The 13414-nt window shown below is 38.8% G+C and overlaps 2 protein-coding genes across 2 annotated transcripts in view; one reads left to right on the top strand and one right to left on the bottom strand.

Moving 5' to 3' along the window:
• LOC114461725 (phosphoribosylformylglycinamidine synthase-like) overlaps positions 1 to 6275 on the top strand; it is a 7439-nt gene extending 1164 nt beyond the window's left edge. Inside the window, exons 2-11 of the mRNA XM_028444026.1 lie at positions 1187 to 1270; positions 2928 to 3083; positions 3493 to 3612; positions 3710 to 3855; positions 3938 to 4145; positions 4341 to 4432; positions 4530 to 4644; positions 4720 to 4869; positions 5693 to 5833; positions 5965 to 6275. Coding sequence (XP_028299827.1) covers positions 1187 to 1270; positions 2928 to 3083; positions 3493 to 3612; positions 3710 to 3855; positions 3938 to 4145; positions 4341 to 4432; positions 4530 to 4644; positions 4720 to 4869; positions 5693 to 5833; positions 5965 to 6275 — 1523 coding nt within the window. The remainder of the gene's footprint in view (positions 1 to 1186; positions 1271 to 2927; positions 3084 to 3492; positions 3613 to 3709; positions 3856 to 3937; positions 4146 to 4340; positions 4433 to 4529; positions 4645 to 4719; positions 4870 to 5692; positions 5834 to 5964) is intronic.
• A 454-nt stretch (positions 6276 to 6729) lies between these two features.
• Positions 6730 to 12368, bottom strand: LOC114461873 (E3 ubiquitin-protein ligase RNF170-like). Its single transcript, XM_028444346.1, is given in 8 exon segments — positions 6730 to 7458; positions 7461 to 7578; positions 8602 to 8655; positions 8657 to 8705; positions 8795 to 8876; positions 10307 to 10415; positions 11800 to 11869; positions 12247 to 12368. Coding segments are annotated over 7 exon segments (642 nt in total). The 5' UTR covers positions 11815 to 11869; positions 12247 to 12368; the 3' UTR covers positions 6730 to 7243.
• Between the last annotated feature and the right edge of the window lie 1046 nt (positions 12369 to 13414).

The raw sequence follows: 13414 nt of genomic DNA on the forward strand, positions 1-13414 counted from the left end.
TCACGCACCATCCTGTGATTAGTGTTTATCCTCAGTGAGTAACATTATGGGGTTGGATATGGTGAAAACTTTAATTCAATCAATTCAAATGTGTCACTGTTCACATCAATACTCTGAAATTTAAGCGCAGTAAAAAAATAATAATAATAATAATATATATATATATATTCTATTTTTATAATATATTTATTTACAGCAAAGGGCGCTATCTATTTCGAATTTGAAATTCAGGACGCACCACCGTGTTTTAAATCAGAAGTGTGGAAGCATTTTGGCTTCCCCAAGACAAAATGAAAGAGGTGAGAAAGAAAGAACATGTGAAATCCAAGGTAAGAGGGGCTCAGAGAGGAAAGAGAGAGAATGAAAGCCATAGTTTGTTTATTTATATTGTTTGATGCAGGATTTGTTTTAAAGTCCAATTGTTAAGACACAAAATACATTTTCAGTGCACTTTTAAAAAGAAAAGGAACTATTATGTCGTTTTGCATTGTTTCTGTAGAGGCAGAATTTAAATGAATAGGCTTCTTCATTTGTAATATTTCTTTCTTTATTTCATTCAGGATTTATTTTTAATTAAATTTCATTGTTTTGCATAGTTTATCAAGGAATTATTTTGACAATGAAAGATAAAAGAAAGTAGTACAGTATTTTTATTAAGAAAAAAGAAATGAATATTTTTATATATCGAATATTGAATCATATCGGGAGTTGAGTGAATCGTTACATCTCTAGTTACAACAGATGTATAAGACTGTGCTGTGGTGTACTAAATACTGTCACAGATTATCAGTGAAAAACTGTTTATATTGTACTCTGTTGTTCCAGAGATGTGCAGTTGTAATTACTTTGCTGTAGATTACAGTCGCAGCTTTTCATCAGTGATTAGTGTCAGAGGGTGTCAGCAGAAGCACATTAAAATTTCTCTTATTTTGTGCTTTTCTTTCATGTAGAATGTGTGCAGTGGCTCAAATACGGTCAGAAAAAGGCTGAGTCAAATACTCTATCAGTCATATTAATATAATGTCACCTAATGGCAACAATTAAGTATTACAGGACATCAAATAATACTGCAGCTTGCACACTGCTGGTCTAATTTTTCTTTTTTTTTCCTACCATATTTAAAATGTATTTGTCATATTCTATGACGTGTGTGTTCACTGGTGACCTCTTCTCTGCTTTTGTTTAGGAGCTCTGGTGATCTCAGCCTATGCAGTTTGTCCTGACATCACTGCCACTGTGACTCCTGATCTGGAGGATCCAGGTGGCGAAGGTACCATCTCTTATCAGAGAAAACGACTTTTAGGCCTGAAATGATTTTCCAATAAACCGATTAGGAAAGTGAGTCGATACAAATGATCTGAGTCGACGCATTGTTTAATTAGTGTTGCTGGGCTTGATTTTTGCACTCCGCCTGATCGCTGCCTTTGCTTGCGCTATTGAACCATTGCCTTATTACTCAAAGAAATGTGGTGCAGTGAGCTTATGTTTATGGAAAAGAAAAAGACACCAAATCTGAGGGACCACTACACACTGAACAAAAAGACAGCTCTGTGCAGCGTGTTCATTGTAATGCAGCATTTGCTTCAGCAGCACCTGAACAGTAAGCATCCATTAAAAGCATTGGACTAAAGTGAACATTACCAACAGGTCAGGTTTATTTTCTCTGCAGAACACTTTACTCTAAATCAAGGCAGAATTCAACAGGTTTCAGTGCATTTAACCAGGGACAGTTCAACTGTATAAAATCCCACACAATCGCTGTAATTTTAAACATTTCAAAACAAATGTTTTATATGCTGATATATTGAAAAAACATTTTTTTAATACAAAAATGGAAACCTAATTGCATAAATCTTGATAAAACTCTTAGAAATTGATAGCAAGAACTGTTACGAACTGTTATTTGTGCCTAATGTTTAAAGGAAGCTCTGTTTGTTATTGAAACATTTTGTGGTTGTACACGCCCCTATTTGATATTGGTGTTAAAACTCTAGCTTCAAACATCGCATGTTATCACAGCCAAAAAAATGTCAAATTTAAGTTGTGTTTTACTTCAAGATAAATGTCAAATTTCAGAATGGAAAGTCAAAGCGCGGCATATTAAAAAACAGCAATAATGAACACGCAGAAAACTAGTAAGACTACAACGAAGAGGTTGTTAGGCAAATTTAAAGCTGATATCCAGAGATTCTTTTGAAATGCGAAAAAATACCTAACTAGTCTTTTACTATGGTCTACTGCCAGTGGTCATTCATATACATTAATGTATATAAGTCCCTTCGTCGTCCTGTAGACCCTATACAATATGTACTGAGTCATCGTCCCTTCGTCGTCCTGTAGACTATACAATGTGATCATCCAGATAGGCTTCGACTTCCTGTTTTTGAGACTGTCAATCAAAGTGAATGCGGAACTGTGCACGGAAACAAGGTGTCACAACATCAAACAGGTAAATATGATTTTGGCTCTTACCTGACTCATAGACTTAATCAATGTGACCCGATGCAACCTTGTTATGTTCCGTGATGCGCTTGCAGAAAAGTAGAGGCGTGGCTTCTGGTAGATTGGGAGAGGCAGTGGGTGGAAGTGGAGCTGTTTACGGCGAGACATTGGATATCAGCTTTAATGTTGCTTATTAGGAATTAAAAGTAATACAATTTAAAATGTTGTGAAATTAATTTGTTAGATTGTTTATTTTTTTTTGCAGTAAAAAGAGCTCAAAATAAAAATTTGTGTCATGTTAATCTGTTAGTTATGGAAGAACTGCAAAAACTGTGATTTCTCTTACATGATTAATTAGTTAGAAAAATGGATGGATTAGTTGATTACTAAACTTATCTTTCCCTCCTACCTGAACTGCTTTCATCCCTAAGGTGTAACACTCAGTAATGGACAGTCTGACACTGGCTTTGCGTCCTCACCTGCAGGTGTGTTACTGTGGGTTCCTCTCAGTCCAGGACGTCATCGTCTTGGAGGATCTGCCCTGGCTCAGTGTTACAGCCAGCTGGGAGACTGTTCTCCTGACCTGGAGCTGCCAGGACTGCTGACGGCTGCCTTCAACACCACACAGGGACTCATACAAGGTCAGATTGTGCTACATCATGCTCTGTAACTGGTTCTTTAACTGTTATCAGTCTAATGTCCTGATGCACAGCCATGTTTTTGTATGTCGAGAGCCACCTTGTGGTTAAACCAGGGTTTTTCAACCTTGGGGTCTGACCTCATGTGGGGTCGCCTGAAATTTAAATTAGATCGCCTGGAAAACTGTATTATATACTTTTACTTTCTCAAAATAAATTTAGTTAAAATGAAATGAAGAAAAAGAAAAAAAAAAAATCTGGTATAAAATATCTGAGCTGGTGCATCTTGTCGCTTTGTGTGCTAATCCTGGCTAATCTGTATTTGTTACAGTATAACAAATGTGATAAAAACTAATTATAGATAAACATTTGTGATATAAAAATGGTTTGGCTTGGTTTTCTGTCCTTTCAGATGGTCTTCTGAGTGCAGGGCATGACATCAGTGATGGAGGACTTATCTCTTGTCTCCTGGAGATGGCATTTGCGGGAAATCGAGGAGTTAAAGTTGAGCTTGCATCAGGAGGAGCAGGAGGTTTGTGCTGTTGTCGTTATAATGTAATTAGCGCAAGCAAAGAATTCATTCTAGAGTTTGATGTGTGAACACGTGCTGCTTTTTGTATGTTGTGCAGTGATGGAGCTGCTGTTCAGCGAGGAGCTGGGATTGGTCCTTGAGGTTTCTCAGTCTGACTTTAAAACTGTGAATCAGAGATACAGCGATGCAGGCGTGCAGTGCCATCGCATCGGTTCCACCTGCGGCTTTGGACCCCAGTCTATGGTGGGACATTTTATTCAGCACAGATTGTCTTTCTTCTTCTTTTTACCTGACCGTTGTCCTCTGTTTTTTTCTATTTTCTCAGGTTAGTGTCCATGTGGATGGTGAGGAGGTGCTGAGGGAGCCACTGCCCGATCTCCGAGCTCTGTGGGAGGCCACCAGCTTCCAATTGGAGCGTCTCCAAGCTAATGAGCTCTGTGTAATAGAGGAAGAGGAGGGGCTGGCCCACAGGATGCAGCCCTTCTTCAAACTAACATTTGACTCCTCTGAAATGACCGCAGTCAAAGACCTCAGTAAGAAAAACGCATTATTGTGTTTTCTGTATAATTGTTTTTATATACCGATTATTTCTATCAGTTAGCTGCCTTATACAGTATTTACTTCTAAAATCATACATAAGTGTTCCACAGGTTTTTCTCCACACTGTACTTGTTGCTTGCGATTGTTTTATTTCTCTTTAATTTTTTGAACCTCATTTCTGGTTTCAGCTGCAAAGCAGCCTCGTGTGGCCGTAGTCAGAGAGGAAGGCAGCAACGGAGATCGAGAGATGTCCGTCTCTCTGTTCATGGCTGGCTTTGAGGTCAATTAAGCAAAATTCAGACTGTCTCACATTAGTTTATTTTATTTGTCGTTGTTAATCCATTTCTATTATTCACCTTTAATAAACGTGTGTGTAGGTCTGGGACGTCACCATGCAGGACTTGTGCACTGGTTCCCTCTCCCTGGAAACGTTCAAAGCTGTCGTGTTTGTCGGTGGATTCAGCTACGCAGACGTGCTGGGATCAGCTAAAGGTATTCAAACTAACACCTAAACACACAGAGAGAAGCAGATCATTCTCTTGCCTGACACCATCATGTGTCCCTAAGGTTGGGCTGCTACTGTCGCCTACAACCCAAAGGCCAAAGCTGAATTCGAGCATTTCCGGCAACGAGGCGACACTTTGAGCTTGGGTGTGTGTAACGGTTGCCAGCTGCTCGCACTGCTGGGCTGGGTGGGCGACGGTGAAGATGGTGGAGGCAAGTATTGATTTGATATTGTATTTTGGTTCTATTGACTAGCAGCAGTAGTTCCCTAACTTTTGTACACTTAAAAACATAATATAATGTCATACACAATGTAGTCTTACAGTGAAATTTGTCTCTGAATTTTACCTATCCTTTTGATGAATAATATATGATAATAATTAAAAAAAAAGATTAATAATAAATAAAACGTCTTATTCAGTAATTAACCTACTGGGATTTTTTGTGAGAAACCAATCCTTTTTTTTTTGGGTAAAATAAATCTATTAAACGTTTGTTGTTCATTACTTTAAAACTGTGAAATACAACTCACTGAGAAGGGTGAGGTTTGGAGGATGCACAGATCTCTGCAATGTTTGACTGAATTTGAGAGTCTGAGTTTGAAATCATTCTCCACGTGAAGTCTTGTTCTCTATTTTGTTTTCATGTTTTCAAAGGTGAAAATTCTCTTTCACACCAGTACGTGGTGGCAACTGGAACCAAAGTCCTGACAGCACGTTTGGCTCGTGCAAAGCAATGCACCTCTCGTCATATTTGTGCTTTTGTGATGAGATTGCCTCTCTGTCACCACTAGAGGGTAGTCTTACAAAGTCAATGTGTAATTTGTGGCAATGCATGGAGGCTCCTGACTACTGCTCTATTTATATTCTAGTTTCCAGTTGTCATGCTGTTTTTAATTTAAATTTAAGCACCCCATGACAATTTGTGTACCCCTGGGGGTACCCGTAACCCACTTTGGGAACCTAGGTTGATGGACTTTTGGAAATCTTTTTTTCTCTTGCTCATCTAATTTTGTCTTGTTGCTTGATCACCTCAGAGTCTGAAGTAGTGCTGACTCACAACAAATCGGGCAGATTTGAGTCGAGGTTTGTCAGCGTTGGGATCCAGAGTTCCCCGTCGGTGTGGCTCAAAGGAATGGAGGGCTCAGCTTTGGGTGTCTGGGTGGCACATGGAGAAGGTGAAGTCCAAACAGCCCTTTTGTAGTGTCAAACTGTGCACGTGATCAGTGTCACCCTGTGCACGTTTCACTTGAGAAAGGTTACTCTGCTGAACGTCTAGGTCACCTTGTTTCGTCCCTACCTCCTGCAGGTCAGATGCTATTCCGTAGCGCTGAGGCCAGGGATGCGGTTATTTCGGGTGGGCTTGCCCCTCTTTGTTACCTTGACGACCAGGGCCATCCAACTGAGCAGTACCCTCTGAATCCCAACGGCTCCCCTCTGGGCATTGCCGGCCTCTGCTCCAGGGATGGGAGACACCTGGCCATGATGCCTCACCCTGAGCGCTGCACTCTGGGATGGCAGTGGCCGTGGGCACCGAGGGACATGAGACGGTCCCTCACACCATCGCCGTGGTTACGTATGTTCAGCAATGCAGCCTCCTGGTGCAGCAGCACTGAGTGACAGACACTAGCTACTTTATAAGTGTCGTTCACAGCCAGATGTAACTGTCAGCCATGTTTACAATGAGAAGAAAGCATTGTCCCTGTTACAGAGAAACTTTCTACACTTCCCATTGGCTAATTTATGTATGTAACAATTGTTTAAATTTAACATATAAACCAACTGTCACATTTGAGCATCATCAATGTTTTACTGAGACATTTGAAGCTGAGCTCGCCAATGAACTAATGAACAAATTAAACTAACAATTAAACAAAATAAGGAATAAATATTCCATCATGTATTTACAGATGTTGCAGTACTGACGTGTCATATTTGCTTAATAAATGTTTGTAACCGTTTTCTATTTCAGAGATTATACTGTTGTCCACACGAGTCAAACTCAAGGCCCGGGGGCCAAAAACGGCCCTTTGGAGCATCAAGATTGGCCCGCAGGAGAACGTGAAAATGACAGAAAAACATGAACCATCGTGTAAACGAAACTCAACAATATGTGCAGGGGGTCTCACAGTTTTCCTGGTGCTAATATTGCATGATGGCAGTCAATTTTAATGTTAGTGTTAAAAAAAAAAAAACATAATTTTTTTACAAAATCCTACATACATAACATTGTCCTTATTTAAATAGAATCTGGTCAGAGATCAGATCATGGATATGTACAAGTGCAAACTAGGGCACAATAATGTTGGAAGTACTGGTACTTGTTTTCCTGCAAAAATCTGTGGCTCTCTTAAGATCAAAATGCTCTGTATTTGGCCCCTGAACTAAAAGGAGTTTGACACCTTAAAGTTCCTATCGTGTGTGATACAATATCTGAACCACATATCGTCATTTAGACAGATAACTATTGACATCTTCTCTGTGTCAAACAGAGCAAGTGTCAATAGTTTGCATCAACTGATTGATTTGCTTCAGCCGGAGAGAACAATCCAATAAAAGTCCATGTCAGACAGCGTGTACAGCATGTCTCAGGCTGCGTCTGTCTGTAGAGGAATCCCTGCCTCACCCTCCATCTCTGGTGCCATTTGCTGATTGACATTGATCACACAGATGAGCAGCAGGATTACAACCACCAGGTCGTCCAGAAGCCCGAGCAGCCCCCACAGGGAAGGGTGTGGGTGTGATTCTCTGTGAGTGGATGATGAAGACAGATTCTCCAGTGTAGGGGAAGAGATGGACACACCGTCCCCACGCAGCAGAGAGCCACCCTGAACAGGAACATCCACACCAGCCCTCTCCTGGTGCCCAGGCCTCGAGCCAACAGGAGGAGGAGGAAGGGGGCGTCGCAGAGGTAGTCTGTTATCTAGAGAGGTCAGTGAGCATTTTTATATTGTCATTGGGAAACAAAATCGGTAAAGAAACTTTTACCCAAATCAAAACTTTGTTCAAACGACTGGTTAATAAAAGATAGATTTCAATTGACCATTAGATCTAAATAATTACTGTATTATTTCAGCTGATGTAGACTATTTGTTTTTTGCATCTCTCGATAACAGGTTTGCATGTTTATTTAATAATGCAGATAAAAAGTAGCATGTTTGGGCTCAAAAACTGAACAAAATAAAAAAGTGAATTTTAAAGCAGAACTAAGTAACCTTTTTCGTAGTCCCTATGAGGGTAATACAAGTGTTTATGGGGTGCTTTGGGGGGTTTTCATCTCTCCCTGCTGTCTGACTAGAAAACAGCACTTGCAACTTTCCCTGCCTCCGACCCGGTGGCAAGACGTACTGCTTTACGGCAGCCCAATACAACTAATGCTAGATTATGACCAGCCCCGTGGCTGCACACGGTTGTTCTACAAATTCACTTGAGCCAGCAAAAAAAAAAAGGCAGAGAAAGACCTTTGTCCGAGGAACGGAGCAACTCCATGCAGTGAAGCTCAGCAGCAACACTATGCAATCACTCACACTGTAGTCGCGGCAACAGGCATGCACACACTAGCAAACCAGTGCCCCATCAGGCAGCACACACACAAATATCCATCCATCCATTTTCAGAGCCGCTTTGCCAGCACACACATTTCACACACATTCACACACATTTCCCTTTCGTATACTCTACATCATTTATTTTACTTGTCTCTCTTCCTCATACTGGTCACATGGGTCTATATGTGTGAAAGCACCCTTAGTGTCACTGTTTGTAATAGGATTTTTCAGTGATTGGTTGCTACTGTGGGGTGGGGCAGGTTTCGGGGTGTGTTGAGTGTTTACGACAGTGACATAACCAAAAGGGACCTTTAGGGGGAGCTCTAAGCACAGTTACTTAGCAATGCTTTAAAGAAATCTAACTGATCTTAAGAGTTAGACACAATGAAGCACTTGACCCTTCTTGGAGCTCCAGAATAACGTTTGTTGTAATCCGTGATTTCCCCGAGAACTATTTTCTGACTGCTGATCTGATCGACTGTCGTTAAAAAGAGGACAGAGGCAGGCTGACCCTGCAAAAATCACAGCCATGTTCATTAATGGCAGCATTGAACCAAGTCAGGTAAAGAGGTGAAGAGTCTTTCCAGCTGCAGCTGTACCTTCTGTCTGCAGAGAGGACAGCTGATGGCGTCCAACCAAGACCCATGTCTCCAGTAGGTCATCAGACATGGAGCTGCAGATACAAACACACTTTAGTTTTTAGTTTTTTCTGACAGAATATCTGCTGAAAACTACTATTAACAAACAAGTCTTAAACATTAATGGGTGATACTTTATTTAAATTTTAATACATACGGCTGACATTACACTGTCATTATCTGTCATTAGCGTGAATAGGGTGTCTTGAAGGCTATCGTTAAGTATTGTTCATTAAATATGACACCTTTGGAGCTATGTTGGCATTTTTGAGTTAGGTGGAAGGATCTAGTGGGGTTAGGTAGGGGTAGGGGTTAGGCCAGAGGTGTCGAGCTGATTTTAGTTCAGGGGCCAAATATGGACCAGTTTCATCTCAAGTGGACCGCAGATTTTTTGATGGGAAAAATAATAATTTTAACATGAATTGTGCACTAGTTTGTAATATCTGTCCCTGCAGGATCTTCACTTTAAAAAAACTATTGATTTTGTAACCAATTGTTGTGTAGAGAAATTTCATGAAATTGATTTGACGAAATTACAAGAATTTAGGAAAAAATTATGAGTTCTTTCCACAATTTGCAATTAAAAATGACTGTATTCATGTGATATAAACAAAGGAAAATTGCAAATTGGTGAAGTTGAGATATCTACAACTAGATTATTTGGTCATTTACACAATAATTCATGTTTTCTCATTTTTACTTTCTCCTGCGGGCTGAATTGGATGCTCTAGGGCCAGATTTGGCCCTCGGGCCTAGAGTTTGACACGTGGGTAGGGTAAAGAACAACACTGAATGACAGCCTTCATGACACCTTATTCATGCTGATGACAGGTGTCATGTCATAATAATGGTGACGTAATGCCAGCCTTACGTATAAAACTTCAAGTAATGTTACAGATTAATGGTATGGTCTCAGTGTTAGCAGTGGTGAACTGGGTCAAGGGTTAAAGCAGGTAGTTTATAATATGGTGTGTGTTGACTGTGTTTATTGTGTGTTGTGTTTTAGGGCACAATGAGTTCACGCTGCATTTGAAAGATGCAAATCTTTAACAGATGTCCGGGTCAAATAGAGTTTGTACCCTAAAGTCAATCCTATCTGAAGTGGGTCTGATTACAGCTCAAAGGGAAGGTGTGTGTTTGGAGGTTCAATCTGTTCAAAGGTAAATAGTTTGTAAAAGCACAACGACACTGTTTACCATCTACACATTGGTATAATGTGTTCTTTAGAAATGCACCAGGAATTTATGAGAGGTTCAGTTTGGATTAGTTCAGTTAAACTTAAAGACCTGATGTTTTCTTGTGCATGTGTGAAGAACTAACGATCATAGATCAGTCTGATCGTTTGGTTGGCTATATGCAACCTGGGTTACCATGGCAATAGTTAATGATTGAATTACATTTTGCCTTAAGGCTTTATTTACACTGATATTAGTGTGTGCGTGTGCGTGTGCGCGTGTGTTCGTACCACAGAACACATGCCCACAGTTGGTTTGAACTGGGAAACTAGCCATCTGCAGACACACTGGGCAGTGCATGTCTGTCCTGCTTGTGGACAGACACGACTGCAGTGACTCCTGAACAGATAAATAGAATAAAAAGACATGAGAGCAAACTTAGAAACCAACACTGCACAAATCACAGACAGCAGTTTGAATAGATGGGATGTTACAACAGTGCTATATACAGTATGCTGCTATATACAGTATAATGTGCAGAAATGCATCTATTCGGGTTCACCACTTACTTTGTAGTCCCAAACAATGTGGCCATTACTATTTGTTGATGACAGTAACGAGCCTCAATTCAACAATAATCCTGACATTCGTTATATTTATTGCTATTGCGTTCTTTTTGGATCAAGAATCATCACTTAGCACACACCTGAAATTGGTTTACCCTTATCAAGATAGATTTTAATGTCAATAGAAGGATTTGACCCAGATTTAATTTCAGCTGACTTTCAATAATGATTAGTAGAGGCTTATCAGACAACACTGATACAGCACGTATAGCACGTATCAAAGACACTCTAGTGTGTTTTGATGTGCATGTGACTGTTTAACAGTGTTGGGGTCAATTGCATTTTTCAATTACAATTACATCTTTGATTATTCATGTTCAATTACAACTGCCTTCTTTCCAATTATAATTAAAATTACAATCATTTTTCTATAAAAATATTGTCATAAATATTTTTGTGATGAGCGTTTGTGTACCCCTCAATTTCAATTATTTAAAAAATGGTAAAATTACCCTCGAGAGATCTGACGGATGAAGGAAAACTTGATATGAAATGTTTTAATAATTAACTACGTATGTGTACGCCATAGACTTATAACATGGTTACCCAGTTTTGTGTTGATTTAAATTGTAATTAACGGTTTTTATAGAATTCCCATGCCAATTACAAAGTCAATTATCTTAACTCAATTACGATTCCAACAGTTACAGATTTTTCCATTAAAATTAGAAGTATAATTGTGTTATAATTGTAAAAAATGATCAATTACGTGATTACATTATAATTTACCCCCAACCTTGGTCGTGTAAACTGCATTTTAACCATTTAAACACAAACGTTTCAATTAATTTACACTTGGATAGTAAAATTGTCATTGTATTATTGTTTGATTAGAATAAGACATTTTTTTTTTTTTTTGGGATAAAACAATCCTTTAGTCATTCTTTTTTTTAATATACTTTTTATTTCCAATTTTATGTTACTTGAACAACAAAGAGAAAGAAAAACACACAAAAAAATAAATAAATAAGTGAATAAATACATGAAGAAAAAGAAAAACATTAGGGGGATAGTGCTCCTTGTGAATATTCAGTCCTTCAGGATCAAAATATATAACATTTTAAAGTAGATAAATAATAAACAATTAAAAAGCTAAATGTCAGTCAATAAAGACCTTCATTCATTTTCATAAACATCTACATTTGATATGAACTCACCTGGTGACAGCTCATGGATGTGTGTGTGTACTGTTGATGTTTTTTCCTTTCGATGACCTTATCTGACTCTCTGAAATTTGCAGTGTGACACAACGCGATGAATATTATTGTAAACAGATGAATATTATTATAAACAGATGAATATTATTATAAACAGGATCGCTGGTCAGCTTTTAGGTAATCAAATGACAGTAATTAGATACCATTGAATAAAAAAACACTTTTTTCTGAAATACTGATTGCCAGAATTTGAAAATGTATCTAAATTTAGTAGTTGTCATTAATCTTCTTAATCCTGGAAAAACAAAACAAATCTGCATTGTGAAACAGCAGTGAATTAACTTATTAGAAACCTTACACTTCAATAAGATCAAATTAAACCAAAAGACACTTTAGTTGAAATAGTTTTAACAAATGAAATGATTTCTAGAGACAATAGAGACTCACCTGCAGAGGCACACGTGGTAAAGTGATGAAACCCTTTTCACTGCAGCTGTTTCAGAAGCAGATGCAGTAGAAGTAGACGTGCTGCCTGAACAACATAAATGATCTACCTGTCAATGATCAACTCAAACCCACAACATCAGCTGCTCTGGGAGTCTCTGGTTGAAGGGAGCAGGGACTTTTTTTTTAAAAAAAAACGTTTGCTTTCTACACCCACTCAGGTGGCAGGAGGACACAATGAGGTCATGCCACCACTGGAGTAAACTTTTAAGGTCGAAATGCTTAACGTGTGTTTACATTGGCCTTGTCTGACCTCGTCAATAATTGACTCAAAGTTGCCTCATTTTTCTCATCCTAATATGGTAGTCAAATTATAAACATTAAATACTAGTGCTGATATGGCAAAGAATACAGAAATATTGAAGTATTTGCATTAGCTTCTCATTAATTTTTGACGTACACAGCCAACATGTTTGCTCTTCAGCCTTTGGTTATCAAGAAATAGCCCAGGGAGAGTTTGTCAGACATGCACGAACTAGGAGACGAAACATAGGACAGGTTAGTACTAGTCAGTGACTTATTTATTTATCTGATAGGGACAATGCACATTAATGAGCATCTGCATTGAAACAACAAAACAGACGTAAACATGCCGGATTATAGCCACAGGGCTAATTTACATCCGTAGTCCCGAGGTCAGACATTGGCAGTTGGCAGCCCAGGGGCCATATTTGGCCCTCAGTCTAATTTTTATGGGCCCCAAAGAAAATCACAAGTTGGAAGGAATATACAGCCTGACATTATACACTGAATAACTCCCAAAATGCAACAAAGTACACACAAAATACATAAAATGTCTCAAAAAGTAGGACAACAAAGACAGACAAAGCTACCACTTAAGATGACTACAAAAACATTACAGAATAGCTGCAAAGACAAACTGTCAACCCAATTACACAAAATGACAGGAAAATACAGAAAACAACAACGAAAATACTGAAAGTGACCCCAAAAATGCACAAATTGGCAGCTACAATGTAGGAAATGACAGAAAAATACTGAAAATTACGACAAGAACACAAAAAAATTACAAAAATACGCATGACAAATGACCAAAATAGACAAAACACTGTATTAATGCTCTGAATGGTCATTATTCTAAATGCTGACA

Source organism: Gouania willdenowi, chromosome 4 (genome assembly GCF_900634775.1).
Source record: "Gouania willdenowi chromosome 4, fGouWil2.1, whole genome shotgun sequence".
Lineage (NCBI taxonomy): Eukaryota > Metazoa > Chordata > Actinopteri > Blenniiformes > Gobiesocidae > Gouania > Gouania willdenowi.